Source organism: Anser brachyrhynchus (genome assembly GCF_964034855.1).
Source record: "Anser brachyrhynchus genome assembly, chromosome: 1".
NCBI classification, from domain to species: domain Eukaryota; kingdom Metazoa; phylum Chordata; class Aves; order Anseriformes; family Anatidae; genus Anser; species Anser brachyrhynchus.
Window position 1 is genome coordinate 81939513 of NC_137694.1, and position 24291 is coordinate 81963803.

The following is a 24291-nucleotide window of genomic DNA, read 5'->3' on the forward strand; positions in this document are numbered from 1 at the left end:
ATCAAGCATATTTCTTTTTTCCATTCAGTATGAATTTGCCAACCATATACTTCATGGTCAATATACCTGTGTATTTTAAAAGCCAAGCTCAAAAGAAGACTGATGACTACCTGAGCTGTGCGTAGTTTTCATTATGATGAACATATGGGTTTTATTACTTAGAAAACATTTTGTTTTCCTGAACAAACACATTTCTGTTAAATTGATGTGCTAGAATTGTGAAAAGCAAGACCTGTACCAAATATTGATATCAGTCCTTTTGGCACATGTATTCTAATGCTTTTTGAATTTATATAAACATATATCATGTCTACTCTTCATAATACTACATTAATCAGCCCACTAGTATGAGCAAATAAGGAATTCTGACCCCTGGGTTTGCATAATAATAGTAACATAAATGTAGTTAACAACTCATCAGCTGGTGAGCTGTGAGCAGCAGAGAAAGTGATACACCAGAGGGTTGTGCCCTTCAGAGGGACTTCAGCAGGATGGAGAAACAGGCCAACAGGAACCTCATAAAGTTCAATAAAGGGAAGTGCAAAGTCCTGAACCTGGGGATGAATAACCCCTTCCCTCAGTACAGGCTAGGGGCCAACTGGCTGGAAAGCAGCTTAGCAGAAAAGGACCAATGAGTCCTGGTTGACACCAAGCTGACCATGAGCCAGCAATGTGTCATTGGAGCAAAGAAGATCAACAGCCTTCTGGGCTGCATTAGGCAGAGTATTGCCAGCAAACTGAGGAGGGTGATCCTTCTCCTTTGCTCAGCACTGGTGAGCTGACCCACTCCATACAGGCGCTGAATCCAGTTATTGGCTCCTGGATACAAGAGAAACAAGGAAATACTGGAGTAAATCCAGTGAAAAGCCACAAAGATGGTTAAGGGACTGGAACACCTGTTATACAAGAAGTTGAGAGAGCTGGATTTGTTCTGCCTAAAACAGAAAAGGCTCAGGGGTATTCCTTCACTCAGAGGGTGGTGAGGCACTGGAACTGGTTGCCCAGAGAGGTTGTGGATGCCCCATCCCTGGAGGTGTTCAAGGCCAGGTTGGATGGGTCCCTGGGCAACCTGATCTGAACCTGCCCTGGGTGGCATCTCTGACCATGGCAGAGGGATTGGAACTAAAGGATCTTTAAATCCCTTCCAACCTGAGCTATTCTATGATTCTATCCAACCCATGTGTATAAATACCTGATGGGAGAGTAAAGAAAAGAGATTCAACTCTTGTCAGGGGTGCCTAGTGATAGGACAAGAGGCAATGGGCACAAACTGAAATACAGAAAATTCCCTTTAACATAAAGAAAGCACTTTTTTTTTTTTTTTAACTGTGAGGGTGGCTGGAAGAGGATGCTCGGATTGGCCAGGGAATGTCCATCTTTGGAGATGGTTAAAATCTGCCAGGACACAGACGCAGGCAACCTGCTGTAGCAAACCTTCTCTAACTAGATGTTCCACAGAGGTGACATGAGTCTGTGATTCTATGAGACATGGAAGAGCCAAATGTGCAAAAAAAAAGAACAATTAAAATAAATGAATATTTTAGCTCCCTCTAAAGCAAATAAACTTCTCTGAGTGCCTCATGAAAACTTTAGTTCCTCTCCAGTTCCTAACTAGAAGCTCATTTCATTCCATTCCATTCAGTCTGTAAACAATGGAAAACAGGAGATTGGAACAGAAATACAGGTAGAGGGACACAGCATGAGAAACACTGTAATAATTGAACTTTACCATAAAAAATAGCTTTACCATCTGCATTTATTTTTCTTTTCTTTGTTCTTGTTTGTTCATGTCTAGCAGGGCTCCCTTGATAGCTCAAGCTCTTTGTAGCACACTGGGAAAGAAATAAAATATGAAGTAATACAGTTTGGGGTTAATACATTTTCAAAAATGTTTCATGCCTCATTTCTCACATAAATTCTCAGGTTGCATTCAGCCTTCAAAGTGTCATTCATATTCATGAAGAAAAGAGGCTAGCGTTCATTACTTTCACTGATAAGCTATAAGCACTGTCAGGCTTGCCCACCAGGGACTTCATCAGTGCCCCAGGGAAAGTGTATTCTCACGATGTTCCTTTCACGAGGACATTGCAACCAAGAAAAGGATTGTGGGCAGATGATGAAAGTGTATATAGTCTTGTCTTTGCTTAGTTCTGAGGACCATCCCATTTTCTCTGCATTATTAATCCAATTCATACTCACACCCCTGGGGCTCAGCATTTCTGGCAAAAAAAGAAGCAAAATGAATGAGGCTCTTTGTAGAAATGCACCAGTGACACTTGTTCCTCAACCAGGGATTTGCTGAGGAAAGACTTCTGGGGCTTTCCTGCTCACACAGAAAGGAGAGCCAAGATCTAGGATGAGATCCAAGCATCCCATGATTTAATGCATACACTGATGCTTCCAAGATGTCCCAGATAGCTGAGGAAATTAACACAGCTTGATATCAAACTGATTTCACTGGGTGTCAGCAGCTGGTGTCTGTCAGCAATTGCTTTTGTATGCACACAGTACTTCATTGAAAGACTGCTGAGCTCTCAACCTGTATTCAATGACATGATAGTAATTATTTATGTTGCATTTTTTTTTCTTTTTTACTTTTCTTACCATCGAGGTGATAAATTATGAGCAGTGGATTCCACCACGAGTTCACAATCCAAGAGCAGCTGGTGATGGTGAAATGGTGAGTTGCCATGAAAATTGTTCACTTTTTTTCATCAGTGGATAGCAGCCTGAAAGAACATGATGTTTTAATAGGATTTCCTTTACTGCATGTGGCTTCCCTAAAAGTTGAAAGATCTTTATCCAAATTCATGCTATTAATCATATTTCTTCATCTTTTATAGAATATCTTATAGCTCTGTGATTCCACGAGATAAAATCTACCTATAATCCTAGCCTGCTAAGTTTGGCTCTGAAGTTATTGTTCAGTAGCTAGAGAAACAGACTAAAGTAATGTCAATATTTAAAGGTTAAACTGGTATATATGGGCAGGAGCATACAAAAAAGGTTTACGTAGTACTTGTTTGTGTATTGGTTGATTGTGTCTTTACTGACATTTTTAACATAAAATTTATCCAAATTTTACAGAACTCTGTGTACAAATATGGTAGAACGTTCTATATCATGTACTACTTTAATAGTCATGCGCAACAGGAATATTACTGCAACTTTCAAAAAATTTATACATTACAATAATAGTAGCACCATAGACACAATAAGCATGCAATAATTTTTGCCTTCTTACTATTATATTGTACTCTGAATATAAGTGCAAAACTAGTCATGATCAAATCATTACAGCTCTTTGGGAAAGGCAAACGAGTTCAGGGAAAATCACAAAGACTACACTCTGCCATGACTAAATTTTTTATGCTGAGAAGTGACATGCTGTGCAAGTACTTTTATTGAAATTAATGCAGTTACACCCAGTAAAGGGAGTGCTCTACAGGACAGATAGCTGGAATCAGGCCAACAGTGTTTTACATTTAGCTTTCAAATTGCTGTATTTCTGTCACCAGGTCAATCCTTACAGCATCTCAGTGAGCAAGGATTTCTAAGGTATTTAGAATATATTAGGATAAACTGAGAACTGTTTACCAGACACAATTTAACTCTTTCTCTGTAATACATATTGATAAGTACATTTTTAAATGTATACTTTTGTCCATAATTATTCATGTACACTTCATGCAAATTATTTGCAACTAAAACACAGCTTGTGATTTTTCTTGGACAATGTTGTGTTTGTTTTTTTGTTGTTGTTTGTTTGTATGTTTGTTTTGTTTTTGTTTTTTTTATTTGTAGTGTGACAACATTTTGCAAGACTGATATGTCTTAAGCAGTGAAATAAAGAATATTCTTATTCTTGAGGGAATCCTTAGCTTATAGATAGCTTCAGGAGCTTTCTTCTATGAAGAAAAGCTGAGAGAGCTGGGACTGTGCAGCCTGGAGAAGAGAAGGCTCAGGGGTGACCTTATTGCAGCTTTTCAGTACCTACAGGGGGCTTATAAAAAAGGCAGAGAGTAACTTTTTGCTCAGTCAGACAAAGGACAAGGGGGAATGGTTTGAAACTAAAAGAGGGGAGATTTAAATTAGATTTTATGAGGAAATTCTTCACTCAGAGGGTGGTGAGGCACTGGAACAAGCTGCCCCATCCCTGAAGGTGTTCAGGACCAGGCTGGATGGGGCTTTGAGCAACCTGGTCTAATGGAAGGTGTACCTGCCCATGGCAGGGGGGGGTGGAACTAAAGGGTCTTTAAGGTCCCTTCCAACCCAAACCATTCTATGATTCTTTAATTATAGATAGCTTTGGTCACTAATTGTGCAAAATACAAGCATAGCTTAATATTCAGACAAACAAATGCTCTGACCCTAAAACACAGAGGAAAACAAACATACAAACAACAACAAAAACAAAGGCAAAGGTCTTTAAATGTGTTTGAACTTAACAATTTTTGTGTGGGGAGTCTTATTGCTCTGTGTACTGGCTTCCAGTATCCCCCCAGTGTTCCTTGCTGAATATCATTCCCCTTGCACAGAGGAAGAAGGTACTGGAAAGTAGCATACTCCAAATTAGTATCCATCATTATTAGTCCAACCAGTATCACTGTACTTCCTTCTGCCATACTGTGGACAGTAGCAACCAGAGATGCTACTTTCCAGATAAAACAAACAGCAAGAAGAAAGTTGCTTGAAACCAAAGCGTAACATTTAACAGTTTCAAAAAGCTTTAACACTCAAAAAGCTCTGGCTGAAGCTTGCCAGGAAAACACACCTAAATTGTGTGAGACCAGGATGATCAGTTTACTTGTTAGTCTATCTGGTTTCTACAGAAAAGAATGTTTTATTTCTTTTGGATAGGAACCTAAACTTCTGGGTTTTAATACTTAGATAAACCAAAATAAAATACTGTACATTTAAAAGCTGTCCCATCACTAACTGATACTGCATGAGCTTTGTTTCTTTGTAAAAGAGGGTTCCAGCATTTATTAAGTGCATATGACGTTTCACTAACAGTAGACTCTACCCAATGAAAAGCAAAGAGGATTAGAGTTTGACATTAAAAAATTATCTGAATAGATTATCTTCTATTTATCTTGATGTCTCCGTGATGGAAATCCCAGATCATACCTCAGTCATCATGTTGCTTTTGTATCATTACTTATAAGTGAAAAAATGATTATTGCTACGAGAGTTCTCATCTAACAGAGCAATATTAGCATTTTAAGTCCCTTGTGATTCATTTTACAAAGACATCACACAATGGGAGACTGAAAAATTATACTTCAATTTCTGTCCTTAAATAAGCTAAAACTGCAGTCCTGCTATCCTGAATTTGGAAGAGGAGACAAGGGCTTGAAATAAATCAGAACATGACTAATCTAACAATGTTTGGATTTGACCCGCAGTTGACGATGAATATTCAGATACAAGCTGTAAAAGGACCCTAAGCTTACTAGAGCTTTAAGGTGGATCTGCTTAGTCCTTATTTACAAGATCCCTAAGAAGGCACAGAGGATTTTAAGTCAGACTGAAAGAGAACTCAACTGTTTCTGGACTGATTTGCAAGACAACTGCTAGTTTAATACAACTTGAAAGCATGTGAGATGGCCACGTATTCACTAAGTTCCTCTCTAAGAGTCTGTAAAACCCAAACCTTGAGTTATTCCAATTGGGCATTATTGAACTGCACAATAATAGATCTGAATTGTCATTTATGCCATTGCCCTTTAGTCTAGGAAAGAAAGTAAAGCCTTGATTTAAGAAATTATACCAATCAGTATTTCAGAATACACTGCCATACATATTTAAATGCAGTAGTTTGACATATCTGGGATTTCTCTGCATACTTAAAATGATTCTGGATAACATAGTAGACATAAGTATTAAAATTCTTTCTAGAATTAATCTGGAATTAAGTATTAAGTAATTTGTGGAGTATTAAAGTAATATGTAAATAGCAATACAAACACTGATCAAAATTTGATGTCTCTTGTGACTTGCCTTTTCTTTTTTTTTTGTATCTATTGGTCACAGGCAAGGAAATGCCTAAGTTTTAAACCATTGTGAAGATAATTATTTCTTTGAAGATGAGATTTTCCTGTTCTCAAAATAAGCACCAGGTTACCCATAGATTTTTTTTTGTTGTTGTTTGTTTGATGAGGTTTTAATACTATTAACATCTTTGGTTTTTTGCCAGGCTACAGAATCAGATGATAAAGCAGAGTCCATGGGAACATTAAAACGATTGCAGAAATTGGTCCGAACCAAAAAAAACAACACACAAAGCTTGGAGGACGTCAAACATGTTTTGATCCCCCTCAGTAAGTAAAGCATCATATCAGCATTCTTTCCAACATTTGGCAAATGTCACAGTATTGAGCATAACTATAAACAATCCTCTCCTGGTCCGTCATTCTCCACCCATGATTTTCAAACTCTAGCTGAGATGTTACTGTGATAGCACTGTGATAGATGTTACTGTGATAGCACTGTGATAGTGCTGACTTCCTCATAATGTGAAAACCTGTTTCCTGTCACACTAGCTTGAGTTTTGTAACGGTATATCTTGCAAGTGGGGATTTCAGCTAAATAGAATTATATAACACTGGGGCCTTCATGCTGAGGACAATTTGTTTTTAAGAGTAGTTCCTGGTTTTGTATCATGTTTCATATCAGGAAGGCAAAACTCACAAATGCAAAGATAACTTTCAGTGTTAATCCATGAGTCAGTAGCAACTGGGAGTGCAAGAAGGTCTGTGGAATGATACGAACGTCAATCTCATCATACCTGATTGCCTTAGACCATAAGACGTGGTGTTCTAAACTGATGCTGAGCACAGGTTATTTTCTTGAGTCTCCTCCTACAGATCACTGGTCTGACTGTGCAGGAGTTCTTCATCTGAACTTATTTTGCCAACATTTATTTAACAGTGCATACATTTGAAGTAGAATGCATCGGCATTTATGATTATTTTAAAGCTAATACCAGCAATTGAGTTTAAATTATCTGATGAACCACTACTCCAAACAAGTCATTTTTGGAGCTGAAACACATGAGGAAATTTAGATTTCAGCAATTACTTTGTAATTAAGACATTCATAATGGAAAGATGTGGGAGAGGAATTATCCAGAAAAAACATCTGAACTTTTTCCAGTATTTAAGCTAAATTCACATTCTCTGCAACTATTGCAGCAATATGACATCTAATTAGCAAATTTTTATGTTCATTGCAGAAATGGTACAAATTTCCAGGCTTTTGAGGGAATGACACAAATTTACAAAATGGAGAATAAATCTTGCTTTTGGCTCAGATGTCTGACCCACTACAAAATCTTTTCCATCTCCCTAATTATGAAGATTTTTTCTAATGTAGTTCTTGGCTGTTTCATTATTTAAAATGCAACATACACCAATTAAAAAAAAAAAAAAAGTCTGTTATTTTCTGTTTGAAGTGCAACACATTATAATACAAGTATTTGTATTTTTAAAGATACCTTAGAAGATACTTATCTCTCTGAAGAGGATGAAGAAGCATTAACTTCATGCATGAAACTAAAAAAAAATCAGGAAAAGAAGATCTGGAAAGACAATGTGAGGAGAAAAGAAGAGACTGAGACTAGGGCAGAGTTTATTTCTGCATCTTTGGGACGATCATATACTTCCAAATTTAACAATTTAGGAACAATTTCAATCCATTCAGAAGCTGAATTTCATTTGTGGAGTGACTGGAAGCCATTTCCTGATAACCAGCTCTGTCCTTGTGATTTCTTGATTTCAAAAATAGAAGAATGGGAAAACTGTACTTGCTCTTCTCATTACCCACATCTTACTTATTCCCTAACTGATATGGATCTGCAGTACTCCTGGGTAAGTGAAAGTGGTTCCTTTTGTGCTGAAATGTGTAAAAAGTGGAAGTTTTTGCTCTGGTTCAGCATAAAGAGATGCTGTCATTTTCCATATGGTTATGAAATGCAATAAAACAGATTTAGATTTCAAGTAAATGGACATGAATGTCATTCAGACTAACACCAGGGGTTCATATACCCCGAGGTAGTTCATTTTCAACCATGCAGACATCAGCAGCATTGAGCCGGAAAGATTTGGACTGTTCTGCTTCTCATCAGACACATTGGATTTTTTATCTATACATTAAATACTCATCCTTCCAGGCTTAGAAAACTTTTTTTGGAAGTCTGACATAAGCAAATGTCAGTAAGGGTCAATGAAACCAGTGGGCTTGGATCAGACCCCTAGAGGTCACTGCAATACTAGTAAAGGACACTAGAGTTATTTAGAGAAAGGTCAGAGGCTGAAGAAGTATTGATGTTTCTGCCTTCTTGGATCAGGTCAGCTGTTGGAACCTGTTTTTGCAATTACCTTTGTGGCAAAAAGAAGTTCTTAGGGGTGGATAGAAAGGACCAGAGTATGATCTTGTTCTGAAATTGTCTTTCTGGATAGCCATGTGTAGAAGGCTTTTTTTAAAAGGACAGTTTAAAACTGGGGGGGGGGGGGGGGGGGGGACGGACTTCATTTGGCAAGATATACAAATTATGGACACTGTGATGAGATTTTTCTCCCTCTTACTGGACTCAACAGGTCTGCTGGCACTCCTTGTGATGGTGGTAAGCACATGGAAAGTGACTGGCTGACTGAAAAATATCAGGGGGAAAAAAAAAGTAAAGAGTAACCTCTTTCCCTTTTATGCCTGTTCTCTCGTACAGTGCTCCAGGGACTGAAGGAACTTCCCCTTTGAAGGGGAGAAACATAACCCAATTTTTGAAAAAGGGAAAAAAAAAAAGACTAGGGGAACTACAGGACAGTCAGTTTCACCTCTGCCAGCAAGATCATGGAGCAGATGCTACTGGAAACTGTACTATGACACATGGAAAATAAGGAGGTGTTAGGTGACAACCAGCATGTCCTTGCTAAGAGCAGATCATGCCTGAAATATCTGGTGGCCTTCTATGATGGGGTTACAGCACCGGCAGATAGGAGAAGAGCAACTGACATCATCTGCCTGGACTTGTGCAAAGCATTTGACACTGTCCCCCATGAAATTCTTGTCTCTAAATCAGAGAAGCATGGATTTGACTGATAGGCCACTTGGTGGGCAAGGAATTGGCTGGATGGTCATACTCAAGGAGTTGCGGTCAACTGTTCAATGTCCAAGTGGAGATCAGTGACGAGTGGTGTTCCCCAGGGAGTGGTATTGGGACCGGTGCTGTTAAACACTCCTATGAAGACAGGCTGAGGGAGTCACTACCTAGAGGGGACCTACAAGAAAGCAGGAGAGGGACTCTGTTAGGGAGTGTAGCAATAGGACAAAGAGTAATGGTTTTAAACTAAAACAGGGTACATTTAGATTAGGTTAGGAATAAATTCTTTACTGTGAGGGTGGTGAGGCACTGGAACAGGTTGCCCAGAGAAGCTGTGAATGCCCCCTCTGTGGAGGTGTTCAAGCGAGGCTGGATGGGGCTTTGGGCAACCTGGTCTGATGGGATGTGTCCCTGCCCATGGCAGGGGGGTTGGAACTGGATGGTCTTTAAGGTCCCTTCCAATTCAAACCATTCTATGGTTCTGTGATACTGTGCAATAAAGCCAGCTCCCAGGAAAGTGAATCTAAACCACAGGAGGCAAGATAGCTGCAGACAACTACTAGATGGCGGTTCAAATGGAGCCCCAAGTAACCAGAACCTCATATCAGAGAGTCTCCTGTCCTGACTTTGTACATGCTGAAAACAGCATTTTCTCTAACGTGTGCTCATATATCTTTAGGAAAGGTACACATACACAGATCATTGCTGCAATGAAGTGGGTCAATATAGCAATCATATTTTTAAATATGTTAAGGTAGTCATTGAGCTTTTTTTTTTTTTTTATGATACAGTAGTCCACACAACAAAAGCAGTACCTGATACATGGAATTTGTCTTGCCGAATGCAGCACAGAAAATTTTCAAGGGATTTGACACAGAAAACAGAAAGGCTAAAGCATTGATTGATAGAACTATAATAAGGAGAGAGAGAAAACTGACCTAGAAAAAGTTAATAAAGATGCAGCAGTGATACCCTGGATAGGCTCAGCAGCACAGACTCCCAAGGAGAGCCCCTGGAGATGGACCTTTGGGCCAGAGTTTTGGCAGAAATAGGCTCGGAGAAGTGCACAAAGACTGTGCTCTGTTGGGTGACTCCTCCTGTCTGTGAGTCAGTAGGATTCCCTGTAGAAGCCAGATTGTGTCGGGAACACTGGGCTCCATCATATGCCAGCTCCTAATGAAAGCAACTCTCAGCATCCCAAGCTAAGGCTGAAGCCCCTGGGCAAATGCTATTAGTATTTTCATAGTATGAAATCTGACCCATAGTATGGGTCAGATTTATAAGAGCATAAGTGTCAATTCAAATAATTCTATTTCATTTTGTCACAAAAAGTCTGTTAACATTCTCTACCCTGGTGAGATTTGTCCTGCACATGTTACTATTAAGTGCCAGCAAGAGGTTTAGTACTTTTTCTTTTTTCTGCATTATTGTTTATTTTGCCATCTGCTTTCCTGATGGGCAGTTTGCTCCCTGACTTTAATGTATCTCTGTGGGTTTAGTCTCTTTAGATTTAGATTACAGGCAGTGGTAAGACATCTCATTCTTTGCGCTTACATTCAACCAACTGGCTCAATTGAAGATTACAAGGACTGGATTTTCGGTTTTGCTTTTAAAGAATCAAAAAAGCCAACACTTGTGATTTTGCTATGAGGGGATTAGACTCAGAGAATGCTGCAGATGTTCTTTCTGATGTTGATTTGCTTACTAGAGTAAACACAGAATTTTGCATAATACTCTTTCTGATTCTATAAGTAAAGTAAAATGTTATTTTCTTGGCTGATCTTGGCTTGGCAGCTACTCTCTTGTTTTTGCTACAGCGTGATGTGGAAGAGAGAGCCTGAGATGTGGTACTGAAATGCCTGAATGTCCTGAATTGAAGCAAATAGGCAAAACTGGTATATGCAAGACTAAGGTCCTATTCTGTCAGAAAACTGTGGCCGATTTGGTTATGTGAATAGTCAAATAAATAGGTCAGATACATACTGTCCAGATTCATCCCTGCAACATATACAAAGCTGATTGGAGCCCAAGTTTAATCAAAGCTTGATATGCAGATAGTAAATTATCAGTAAATTATTCCTGTTATCACAAGGAAAAAGACCTAGATCTCTTAGTGATAGCTTGCTATTTGAAGAGAAAATATGAGTGATCCCAATTCTCTTCCTCCAGTTTCTTCCCTGGATTTCTTTCCTTTCTTTCTCTTCCTTTCCTCCTCCTCAGCATTTTATATGGGCCTCCCTTATGGTGTTTCACATTGCCATTGCTTGTTTCACCTAAACCAGTAAAAGGCTGACAGAGATCATCAAAGCTGATCACCTCAACAAGAACTGTGAGAATAAACATCCATCCTCAGCTACAACAAACTCACAAAACTCCTCCAGCTAGTCTTCCTTCAGCATACACATTAAATATCTGTGTTAGCTGACTCTCTGGCACAGAGACTTTAGACAGCTCAGATCTCACCCATCCTGCCCACCTTCATATATTATGAAAACATTTTAGAAGTCTGTATTTCTGTCCTTTCATTAAATACAGAACTGAATGTGCTACATTACCATTTTATAGCCATGGTGCCACTGTTTGCAAATCTGTGAAAATTTAAATTAGACATAGGTCATTTTTTTTCTGTGTTGTTCAGCTGTTCTCAATATATCTATTGGTTAAAATTTTGCTAGGGGCAACACAGAGCATTGCTTTTTTGGTGTGTCAAGACTGCCACGTGAAATTATTGTTAGTAATATTCTTCCTAAAGCAGTTGTAATTTGTAAATAGTTCTTCCTTAGAATGTGGACAAATATATTTAAGAAAATACTTAATATTTCAGAAAAAAAAAAAACAAACAAACAACAAAACCAAAAACAATTACTCCTAGGTAAAGAAACTACTATGCTGCATATAGTTTCATGTTACCACAAAGTACACTGGGGAGAGAAATGAGTGATCCAGTCTGCTGTTCGCAATGTTATGAATCAGCGGAAAATCAGGTAGAAAATAGAAGAACAGACTTTACAGACACCACTTTAACAACCACTTGACCTTAATGTGAAAGGTTGTTGATTTTTATACTGTTTATTCCTCAAGCTTAGCCTTGCAGAAAGTAGTTCAGTTATCTGTCCCAGACTGCTATTTTTTTTTTTTATTGTGGTTACTAGGAGCTGCCCTTCTGTTACTTGCATGCTAAGATCTTCACTACCTTTACAAAGTAGTATGCTTAGAAGTCCGATGTCCATATCATTTTTGCCATTTTTGCCATTTCAGCCTTCTGTTGCTTTTTCTCAGTCTGTGCAGTTGAATAAGACTTGCATCCCTATGTAAGGCATGGAAATCTAATTGGAAGCTTTTAAAGTATGGGAGCTTGGTGAGCTTGACTGGCCCTGACAGGGCATATGGTAGAACATGGTTCTGTGACCTACTGGGGTCACAGCTGAGGGGCCCTCTTCACTAACTGTGTTCCAAAACTGTTTTGGATAGCCTGAGACAAAGAGAGAAAAGAATATTTCTCATCTCCCTCAATACCTTAAATATTAGGACCATTCTACTTCATGGGGTGACCCATCCACTCTCCCTATAACTGTGCAATATGGAGGCTGTGATTGTAGAATGCCACAGGCATCCTTTACAGGAAATGGAGAGGAGAGGACTTGGGAGATTAAAATGTTCATGTTGGAGACCAAACAGCAGAGAGTGACTGGAAGTGGGTTTCTCTCTTACAGTGTCTTAGAAACATGGTTAGGTTTAACAGAAGAAGGTTTTAGTCCTTAATACTGTAAGAATATTCATGTGCTGCAGCCTGTGGTTGGTATTCAGTGAGAATGAAAGGCCAAAGTCCCAGAACTTGGGGAGACCTGGGATTCTGGTGAGGAGAAAGAAAAATCTAAGGTTACTGCAGATCAAGATATCTTTTTTCTTCCATTTGCAGGTAAGAGGAGAGTAGAAAGCTTCAAAAGATTGATTTCTATTCTATATGGATGAATTATATTGTGGTGGAATTAACGATTAGTTTGGGGAAACTGCAAGTGACTGCTTATGCCAATGCCTGTGTTCATTCACTCCCCATTCCTCTCAGGAATGTGTTATGGTCTTACAATGAATATGTTAGCCCTTCTGGCATGGTCTTGGTTTTCTGTCATTTCAGTGACCATGTGGCATTTTGCTCTTCTGCTGGTCTGACTTGCTTTCTTGCCAGACAAGCCATCTTCCCTTTGACCCTTAGTAGACATGCATATTTTGACACTTATTGCTTTGTTGAAGAAACACTCTTCTCCTCAGCTCTACTTTTTGACATTTTCTTGTCCTAACTCTTCTAGGCATAGTCTGCTTAATAAGCTCTGGTTCCTGGTTGCCCCCAAAAAGCCTTGCTTGCTTGATATGATTGCTCATATCCTGCGCTCTGTGCTGCCACTGCTGTTCCTGGTCATCTTGGTTCTCAAAGAGGTGCTGTGTAATGCCTAGAGGTTTACATGGGTTATTGGATCTCTTGTGATACCAGTGACCATCATCATTCCTAAAGAGCATCATTGTCTAGGTTAGTGGAGTGTGGAGTTAGGGTATGAACAGACAGTCAAAAAAAAAAAAAAAACAGGACTGAGAGTGGTCTTCTACAGCAAAATGTACTTCAGAACTGAAAGCTTCATTTGACCTGTTCTGCTTTTTGCACAGCCAAGAGAATGGCTGAGGGATTTCTTTTTCATTTCAAACAGGAGTTTCTCTTGTGCACTAGAGCACTGTGGTTTTTCAGTCTTTCTGTCTGCTCAGTTTTCTTAATCAATTTGACTTTTTTCTGACTTTTTTTTCTTCGATTTATGTGTTTCTGTTGAAAGAGGCCTGCACATGCCTTAGAAGAGCTTTCTCAATTACATGTGGAATCACATTGGCACAAATATAGTGCTAAACAGAATGCCTGGAATACGCCAAAATGCTTTTCTGAGACATCAGTTTTCAACTGCTTCAGTCTTGCTAGCTACTTCAGTGTCAGTAATAAGTGGTACTTTTCAAAGCTGCAGCTCTAGTTCGTATTTCAGTGACAGGATGGGAAGCCAGATCCTTGCCTAGAATAAATCCATTGTTCTGTTGGTGTTACGGAAGTCCTACTCACAGGTACCTGAGCTGAGATACAATTTTTTTTGCCCAGAAAAGAAGAAAAGAGCAGCTGAAATGGTGGCAGTAAAGCATGCAGGACCATGATGATGGCTGTTCAGGTGATGAGCTGTGGCTGAGACATGAAAACAGGACTAGTTTTCTAAGAAATGAAACTATCCCCAGCCGCTTTTCTATGCTATCTTCACTTACAAAACAGGTTTCCTGTTGCTTTTTATAGCATTCCAGCTATGTTCACCTGTAACCCTGATCTTCCTATCAGTCCACCAGCTCAGCCTTTCCCCAGGTACTCAGCACCTCTCTTGCAGGGCAAATAGACAGCAAGAAACCCCTCAATGCTCCCCAGACTGCAGAGTGTGAAGATACATGAAGGGTCAGACAAAAGGGAACAGTGTTACAGCTAAATCTAACATATCATTAAATTTAAAAGGCACTTACTATTTCCTTGTTCAAACCCTGTCCCAGAGCCTTGAGAAAGCTTATTTTGAATTTTAAGCCTTGTAAGGCGATGGGAACTGAGATATATTTACATGTGTCTGTTGAAAGCAAATGCTTGTGGACTTGGAGTGGCTTTGATTTTAAGATTGGAGAAGAGTCAAGATCTATGACTGAACTTTCAGTGTTTACTTTTCATAGAAATACCAAGAAAAAAAATGAAATTAGCTGAAAAGACATGAATACTAGTGGACTTAAGCTCTCATTTTCCTAATGTTTGTGGATTCTTTCCTGATGTCTGTAGATGTTTCTTTTGCAGTGTCTGTAGAGCCTTACTTTGCCTTCTGTCATGGGGAGCTTTATTTAAGAAACTGTTAGATCAGAAAGTGGCTAAATGTCATATGGCTTGCTTCAGCTGAATACACAAAGTGAGTGAAAATCACCTCTTAAAGTATAAGGACTCATTCCTCAATCTTTGTGCTTGCAGGAGGGGAGCCTGGGAGGGCATGATTCAATCTCCATTCTTCCAGCCTTTCTACAGGTGCACCACTGAGTTGTGCTGATACGGTATACCTGCTGCTGCCATTCTGCCTCACACAATTTTTCTAACTTCCTTCCTGCATAGCAGCATGAAAATTTTAGAAATTTATTGTCTTTGTCTGCAGTGACTTTGAATATGCAATCTCAAAGTAGGTTTTACAAATACGAAAAATCTGATGCTGCTGCTCTTCACTATGGTAACTATTGTCTTACTTTATATTTTTAATACCTTACTGGATTTTTCATAGCTATGTAGGGAATTATGTCACACTTTCTGTTAATTGTAGAAGAGAATGTACCTAACTACTAAAAAGCTTAGCAATTTCAAACTTTCCTACAAACATTGCTGGTCTGTTCTGTAAGTTTGGGCAGTTAGTACCTGATAGTATGGATAAGACCAAATGATAACTGAGTGAATTTATTTACAGTAAAAGATTTTTAAAATACCATAGTACCTTTAATACAGTTTCAGATAACTGAAGAAGAACATTGCAATTCACCTCAGCTGATTTCATGGTTCTGCTTCTGACATAGCTGTTAGAGCTACAGCTGGAGAGAGAAATGAAAGATTATTTTGGATCGCTGTTGTGAATATAGTATGAAGGGAAATGTAATCATTAAAAGTGCAGGAAAAATAGTGCATACCATATACTTCTTTGTAAATGGCATATGAATTCACAAAAGGAAAAGGAAATGCTACGTGCTTCACGAAACATGATTAAGAGTCAAAATATAATTAAACTAAGTGCAGTTGTTGATAACCAACTGTCTGATGAAAGGATGACTTCCTGTTAGCGTCCTTTAGAATTGCCAAAATGATACACTTTTGCATACCAAGGGAAAATGTATTGTCTGTCTGTTGCCTTATATACTTATGCTGTGATAATATTATCCTTCTTGTGGATCATTATCTTATGTCATTCCAGTATTTTATAATTGGTATCTTTCTTCTTCTTTTTTTTACTAAAAATATAAAAAGTCATCATTTCTTTCCATACATCTAACAAAGCAAAACAATGTATGCATTACTCTGTTTGAGCAGTGTTCCTGTTGAATGAGTCAGCTGCTGCAGGCAGTGTTCTGGTCCTGTGTTGTGTTAATGCATTAGCTCCTGGTGCTGGCATGAAGGTTTTGACCAATGAAGCCATTAGGTGCCTTGGGATCTGCCTGAGACTGCAACTTTTTAAGTGCAATTTATCTCCCTGCATAGAGTAATGCAGTTTTACTTCTGCATAGATTCACTTTTGAAACATGAACTTTGGTCTGATCTTGTGCTTGCTGAATTGGGGAAAAACTTCCCTTTTGTAGTCAGAATATTTAATCTTCATGTTGCTTGCTTTATCTCAGTATACCATTTATATGGCTAATTTGGTAAGAATTTGATTGAACGCAGGGCTAGGGAAACCACAACCTGGGATGACTCAAGGATCTTTGTTTGCCTGAATTTATAAGACTATGTAGGTGGTAGGTAGCAGTGCATACAAAAATGCCTTATATTCCTTGTGTTCTTCTCTGCTAATGTAAATGACTTTTCATTTAAGAAAAATTAATTTTCTGGAATTTCCAAGTTGTATCGGGAGATGATTATGTTTGCTTGCTTGTTATGTGAGTGTTGATTGGGCTAGTTATTATCTTCAGTAAGACATTTTGCATGCTTTAAAGTGTTCCTGTAAAGCCTATTTGTGAAATAAGCCGTTCATAAATTAGGAGAAATTACTTCTGTTTTCATCTCATAAAAGTACAGGTAAAGTCACGTGATATGAGTGCTTTGCATTGGCATAAATGGAGGAGTGAGGATTTCAGTGCCAGAATGACATTAAGATTTCCAGGACTGCTGTATTATTAGAATGAATGTATTTTAAAGTCCAGTAAAGTGTCTGTTGTGACACTGTATAAAAGCAGAGCATATTTTGCAAAATTTCAAACTTCTTTTTAGAAACTGAATACTCACTTTAAATATTGAGTTTTCACCCAGCTTTTAAAAAATAATTGTGGGTAAAATAAAGAATAAGGCCTGAAAAATAAAATTGGAAATGAAACGTTGGATACACAATGGACACACCTCTAATTCTGCCATTTAAATACTTTTAGGTATATGAACAGATCCTTAGAAGACAGAGACTAGGTTTTTTGTTTATTTGTTTGAGAAAGAAGTGGTCAATGACTTGTATCAGAATATTCCTTTTTATTTTGAAAGGAATTCATCTATGGTATGAAATTTCTGGACTGATTTTCTGACAATATTTAATTGATTGAAGAAGTTCACCTTCATTAATACATGAGCAAAACAAATTGGAAACTTGAACAAAACATAATTCTTGCTGGAAATGTTTATGCTCTAATCCATTTGAAGAAATCTGGCTATTTTTTGTTAAAGGACCAAATTAATTAGGTAAACGACATGAAAATTCTTGTTCACTTCTACTGATGACTTACGTTTGACAGCATACCACAAGAAATGACAAAAAATGGTGCATGGGAAATGGGAAAATCAAGAGTTCAGATACTTTAGGATCACAAAACAGGTGATATTGCAGATCTTTTGGGGGTTTCTGTGTTTACTTCTGGATTGTGTAGTGTTTTAAAACACAGATTTCCTTTCTCGCAGATCATCCTTGCCCAAAACTCAGCAATACAGTAGTACGTGTAGCCTTTTTGTATCAAAAATCAAAATCAAAAAATCAAAAAACTCAAAAATCAAAAACACTGACAGGGTACTAGCAGAAGGTGTCCCTACCCATGGCATGAGAGGTTGTAATTAGATGATCTTTAAGGTCCCTTCCAACCCAAACCATTCTATGATTCTATGACTAGTGTGTTAGCCACTGTGATAGTTCATGAAACAGTTCTCAGATGCATACAGATGACAGCTCACATCCTACAGAGAGATTTGTACAAGTGGAAAATAATGAAATCAATTAATTCGGGTGACCATTTATATTTGTACATATATATGAAAAAATTACTTCCTGTAAAATAACAGGCCTGTATCTACCTTTCAGAGTTTTTCTACTCCTGGAGTGAGACACCTCTCCAGTTTTCTGTCCTAGTCTGTAGCTCAGTAGAGCTTGTAGCAGATCATCGAGCTGTTGTAGGGAAAGGTTTTGTCACTTTTTCATCAACATCTGCTTACCTTTGCAGCAGCAAGAAAAAGGAAATAGAAAGCACCCAAGACAGTGTGTGTGAAAGAAGTAACAGGGATCACATAAGAGAAAGTAAGAGGTAGTAAAAGACTCTCTAGAAATGTGATATACAAAGATGGAGTCAAAAAGCTCATACACTTCATGGGGAAGTGAGAGGGGAAAGAGTTTGATAACACATTGAAAAAAAAAATCAAGGTTGGCAGAGGGAATCCTAAAGGAAAGTGGGTTGTTTGTAAAGAGGCAAAGCATCCATCTCTCTTTCCACAGAGCAGAGTTTTGCAGACAGCCTCCTCTGTCCATTCCCTTCAATCCCCAAAGACAAGTTACTGATATGTAGGTAATTACCTTACAACTGCTGAGTACCGTGACTGTCCCTTTGAGTGCTTTTAGTCCACAGACAGCCTGAGATAATACACATTATCTTAAATCCTTAATGAAATAAATTTATGAGAATGTGCTTCACTTCATCTTGGTGATGGGCTAAGAGCATCTTCCCACCTTGTTAGTGAGGCTCAGCTGGCCTAGGGCAACTTGCTCAATCATGATCATTCAGTCTGAAGTGTCCCCTGAAGGCCCGAGCAAGGCAAGCAATCACCTGGCCAGTCCTCCCTGGATAGGTACTCAGTGCTGAACTCCATCAGAAAAAGCACCTTCTCTTCTGTATGGTGGAGCTCAGTGTGGCTGCAGTTTGCCCGCCCTGGATCACCCCTTTACTGGAGCATGAGGCTGACGGGTTGGGCTAACCACCTGTGCCTGCCAGAGCAGGAGGCAGACCTCCCTGCAGGGAGATTCAGGTCTGGATGGAAGCAAAGGCAAGAACAAATCGTCTGCTCAAGTCTCATTCCCAGTATATGTGATTTGGCAGGTCTGCTGACAGAGCTAACCTGACCACACACTGCTTGATTTTGAAGGTATTGCCATAGATGTCAGCGCCTCAATCAAGTGTTGCAACAGATAAGCCCACAACTCCAGTGCAGAGTGTTTCAAGGAGAAGAAAATCAAATACAAGTTTGAAACTAATCACCTATTCTTGGCAATGAAGTGATTTTGTGTTTCTGCTGACTATCACATCAGTTAGATGAGTTGAAGGAAAATTTATAAAACAATTGCAAATAAAGCAAATTTATCCCTCTCTGTCACTTCCAAATTTTGATTTTCATCCACTTCAAACCAGGAAAAAAGAAAGAGTAGCTTTTTCCTTTGGAAGCAAAATGAAACTGAAACCCTGCAAGTGAATGCCAGTCTTTATTCCTTTTCATGTTATCATCTGAAGACCAGTCCTAATGCTGTGATGGCATAGAAACTTGACACTGACATCAGCAAAGAAATTCAGCAGGAGATGTTTACTTGTAAAAGATAGCTCAAACTACAAAGAGTTTCCTGACAGCAGGTTGCGCATTAGAGTTAATCAGAATTTACTTTCGTTGATCTTGATTCTAATCAGAGATAGGCAGGCAGACATCATGTACATACCTTGAGAAAATCCCCTGCTGCACTGCCAATGCCGCTGCATTAAGCTGGTCTTCTAAATGCCGAATGAAGCATGTCACGTTTTGTAAGATTAAGACAGAGAGCCTAAATTTATTTTTGCATCAGTTCCCTTCATCACAAATTTCATGTTTGGGCTTTTTGAATAGATATGCAAGGCAGCTGTCGTTCTTTATCTTTAAATGCATTTCTGGGAGGCTGAGCTTCATCTGGATAATTACAAAACAACAGTTATACAAACCTGCAAATTATGTGGGATAAAATGCCCTTGTATCTGATTAGCAATCCCAGTGTTCACTAACAGAATCCACTGAGATATCTGAGGCACGAACATTGCCATGCAGCTTTGAGCTACCACTTAACATTCACTCTGAGAAACAGCATCCTATTCACATACATGCCTGAACCCACAGCAGCAGCATCTTGTCAGTTGCTTTCTGTTATTCATCACAGACTGTAAAATGAGCTCTGCTTACAATAAACTATACATGAAAACCACCAGTGACGCACATATTTCTGTTGGAAATTATTACACGGATACTGGATAAGCCTGTGGCTGTGTTTTACAAGATACCAACCTTGCTGACTTTGAGTTTTCCCAACAGGCATACCTAGAAGATATAGATGCAACTTTGGCTCTTACTCTTCAAGGTAATAAGAAAGGGATTTGTTCAATAGGTGAAAGCCAATCTCCTTGAGAATCCTTCTGTCACAATAGAATAGATTTTTATTAGTGTTAGTGCTAACTTGACATAGTGTAGGTATGACTGATCTGTTCATCTACCGCTAATACAAGAGAATGTGCTGGGAGCAAAGTTTGAGATAAGTTCTTGGTACTTCATTTTCCCTTTAGGCCATGTGATGTTGGGAGCATGCCAAGGACATAGTCTGGGGGCCTGGCAATAAGACATTTTTTCTTACCCACTAGGAGCTGTTCTTTGTACCAGACATGTCTCTAAATTCAGTAGGAGCTTTGGTAGTGATGCTCTATAGCTTGTCCCTGCCATATTTCTTTGTGACTCCATTGACCTTAGTGGCAAAGGATTAGCATGCAGAAAGAAAGAATTGCAAAAATATTTTTTCAGGAAGAAAAGGAAGCCCAAGAGTCTCAGGGAGGCTGAACTCACAATTTCTGGGACTCAACATAATGGTGATAATCTTGCTTATCTGTGCCCTAACTGTTGCTTTAACAAGCTTGGACTCCACTCTTTTGTTCCCTGATGCTGTCTCAGTGGATGTGTAGCATTAAAAATCCCCCAGTTCCCAATTTAAATTAATTCGAAAAGATCAAGTTTTTGAAGCAACCTTTAGATGTTTGATTCTTAGCTTTGTGGAATAGCCAGTTTCTGCAGTCTTCATAAGAATTCTGCCTCATACAGGATAGGAATTTTCTTGATATAGTGTCAACCCTATGGCAAATCAAGGGCGTAAACTTAAATATTCTTAATCCTGTTTGTCTTTCACAGAACCTGAGTTTATGTTGCCTCATTTTATTTTTTTTATTTTTTTTTCTCCTGATAAAAAGCACATGGGAGCCAATTCAATAAGAAATTACACAACACATTGCGTGAAGAAAAGCCCATAAGTGTTGTGGACCAATTTTGAGTGCTAAGTTTTGGGTGTTCAGAGTGATGAATCTGCAGTGAATGCTTGAGTTCTGAAAATGGGACCTTAAGCTCCAGCTCCATTCCCCAGAATTCCAAAGAAAAAGCAGAGCTTCAGTCTTCAGAGTTAAAATAAGAAGTCAGTGTTTAGTTTAAATACTTATAAAGACAGCCCAGCCAACAACATCTGGCTTCTTTTGTTAAAGGGAGAGGGACCCTCACTCCAGTCAGAGAGAGATCTCACTTTTTCACTCTTCTTCCTTTAATTTCTGTAGCCTCTTTGCCATCATAGTTTATATATAGTTTATGCTTATAGCATAAGCATATTACTTATGCTGACAAGTAGCAGTGACTGCACTGTAGCTGGCCCTTGCACAGATTAGACCAGGAGAGGGAAGTATCTAGCTATATTCTGACCAGTAATTAGTACATTTGAGGAAATTGTGTTCTGCTCATGAGCAGAGGAAATAAAGACTAAATAAATAAAATAAAATAAAATAATAAATAATAAATAAATAAATAAATAAAGACTTGAGGAAATAAAGACTAAAATTGTTAAGTAAATTATTCATGGCAAATTATTTACTCAGCTCCACTTCCTGTTCTGAGATTTCTGCAATACCTAAGCAAGCTAGATCATACAGGGAGAGGCATGGACATAAAAGCAGAGGCTGAAGGCACCTTTCTTTTCTTGTGAAATATACAAGTCTTAATTTAATTAAAATAGATTAACACACTTTGGGATCACTTAGCATAAGGGAAAGCAATGTACAGACCCCAGGTATCTCTGAGTCTTCAGTTAAACTTGGGCCAGATTTGTCTGACGGCAGTAAAAAATGAGTTGCTAATATGAAAAATATCTCATTTTGTTTGCTTTTTGACATGTGACCACTATGCCAAACCCTTAATTCTAATTTTAACTCTACTTTGTAGATCTATAAAAATAGTCAGATACAGAAAGTATGAGTTTATACTTGCAGTTTAGACTGGAAGCAGTGTCTTCTTTTCAGGCAAGGTAACTGGACGGAGTCACTGAAGAGTGTGGTGCTTGATACTGTTGTGACACTTGATACTCTGTGGGAGGGTGACACATAAAGCACTTGAGTATCCAGGATCTTTCATCATAGTCCACTCATTAAAACTGAATAATGATAATAAGCTATAATGTATACTGCCTTTTATAAATATAATGACATTGGGAATCATTCTCATGGGGTCATCTTAATTATTTTTAAGTGGAAAACCTTTTTCCCCATTGGACTTTAGAGAGAGAAGAGTGGCATTGCCTAGGTATTTCAGGATGGAGTCCAATCTAAGCCTCATAAAATTAATCTGAAAAAATTCTATTGATTTCACTGTGGCTTGGATCAGTTCCAAAAACCAACAAGGAAATGGAATAGGTTACCTGTAATCATGTCCAACAGAAAATTAAATATGAGAATTTTTATTTTAATTTTACATAGGTATTCATTCCCCTTTGAAAAATTAGCTTGAAATACAGAGGATATAAGCACCAGGCTTATTATTAATTTTTAATACAGAAGAGCCCTCTTTTAAATGTATTGGTTAACTGGATTAAATGAATTTACTGTTATATATGTTTGATTTTCTTCACTTTGTTACTTTTAAAACTAGTGTGGGTCAGCCTTCCAAGGGCAAGAACCTAATCAGGTCAGCTTTCAAGCTGCTATAATTTTTCTGATATGTGGATGAGGAAAGGAAATAGATATGGGTGGGTACTATATCTCTTGAAATGGCCTCTTTCTTCCTGTTTAACAATAAATATTCTACAGAAAGGAAGCTCATATATTACTCTTCGGATGAGTTCTCATTTTATTAATCATGAAGGTTTTAACAGTGGCCTGAGACAGGAAATCACAGTCTAATTATCTGCACAGTCTTATTTAATCCTCCGGTTTGGATCAGATTAAAAAGAAAAGCAATATACTGCAATGTTTATCTATGTAGATAAATAATCGGGTTTAATCACTGTAAAACATACATACAACTACTGTAACAACATATGGCTCTACTGAATTACTAAGGTTGATTAAATATCCATGGTAAAACCTCCTCAAGGTTAAAAATTAAAATGGACTTTTTGGGTGTTGGTAACAGATATATGGAAGAAACATATACCTTATAGTTCATCAATATTATTAATAGCAATTAATGATTTTAATTATTAATAATTATGAATAACATATCCCTCCGAGTTTGTCATTGTTATTATTAATATTAATCCATATTTAATTAATAACAATGATGATGAACTCTGAGAGATATCTTATTATTGATAACAAAATTCAGCTCTATTCTAAATGAGAGTAGTTCTGATTAAAATGTGAAGTGAAACATCTTGGTTAATGGGCTGAGGTTCAACACGTATTTCACTGCAACCCAGTAACCTGAAGAACAATCTTGCTTTATATTTGGCATAATCTCTGTATCTTAAGCCCAGTTCCTCCTCTCTTTCTTAACCACCCAGTTCTTAGAAGCTCTGAAAAGGAAAACCTCATTTTACCATTAGCATATAATAACTTACCCATCAGTCTCAGTCCATTCAGTTGTAAATCCATCAGAATCTAAGAAGGCCTTCAAAACTTTTCTTATATATTTAACTAGAAGTCCAAATAGCAAACTGAAATGGGCATTCATCTGATGAATAGTGTATTTTCCCTCCTTGCAGTATTCATGTGATAGAGGATGAACAGAGCAATTAAACAAAGAGACTGCCTGCCTATCCAGCATCGTCTCCTCATTTATGCTTCAAAAAATTAGAAGTGTGCTTGGGGCTGGGAAAGAAAATTCTAAAAAATCAGACCTGTGTGTCTCTTATCAGCTTCCGACTATCAGTTCTTCTGTTGTTCAGTTCAGGTGGTTC

At 38.2% G+C, this 24291-nt stretch overlaps 1 protein-coding gene and 1 long non-coding RNA gene across 2 annotated transcripts in view; one reads left to right on the plus strand and one right to left on the minus strand.

Annotated features, from left to right (window-relative positions):
• LOC308201011 (uncharacterized protein) overlaps positions 1–6408 on the plus strand; it is a 52796-nt gene extending 46388 nt beyond the window's left edge. The window contains exons 8-9 of the mRNA XM_080607717.1: positions 2612–2680; positions 6200–6408. Of these exons, the coding sequence (XP_080463843.1) occupies positions 2612–2680; positions 6200–6331 (201 nt within the window). The 3' untranslated portion in view covers positions 6332–6408. The remainder of the gene's footprint in view (positions 1–2611; positions 2681–6199) is intronic.
• On the minus strand, positions 2–24291 carry LOC308201074. The gene is made up of 3 exons (XR_013956022.1): positions 20382–24291; positions 2605–2729; positions 2–1832 (listed from the first exon to the last, which is right to left on the minus strand). It is a non-coding gene; the product is annotated as an uncharacterized lncRNA (long non-coding RNA).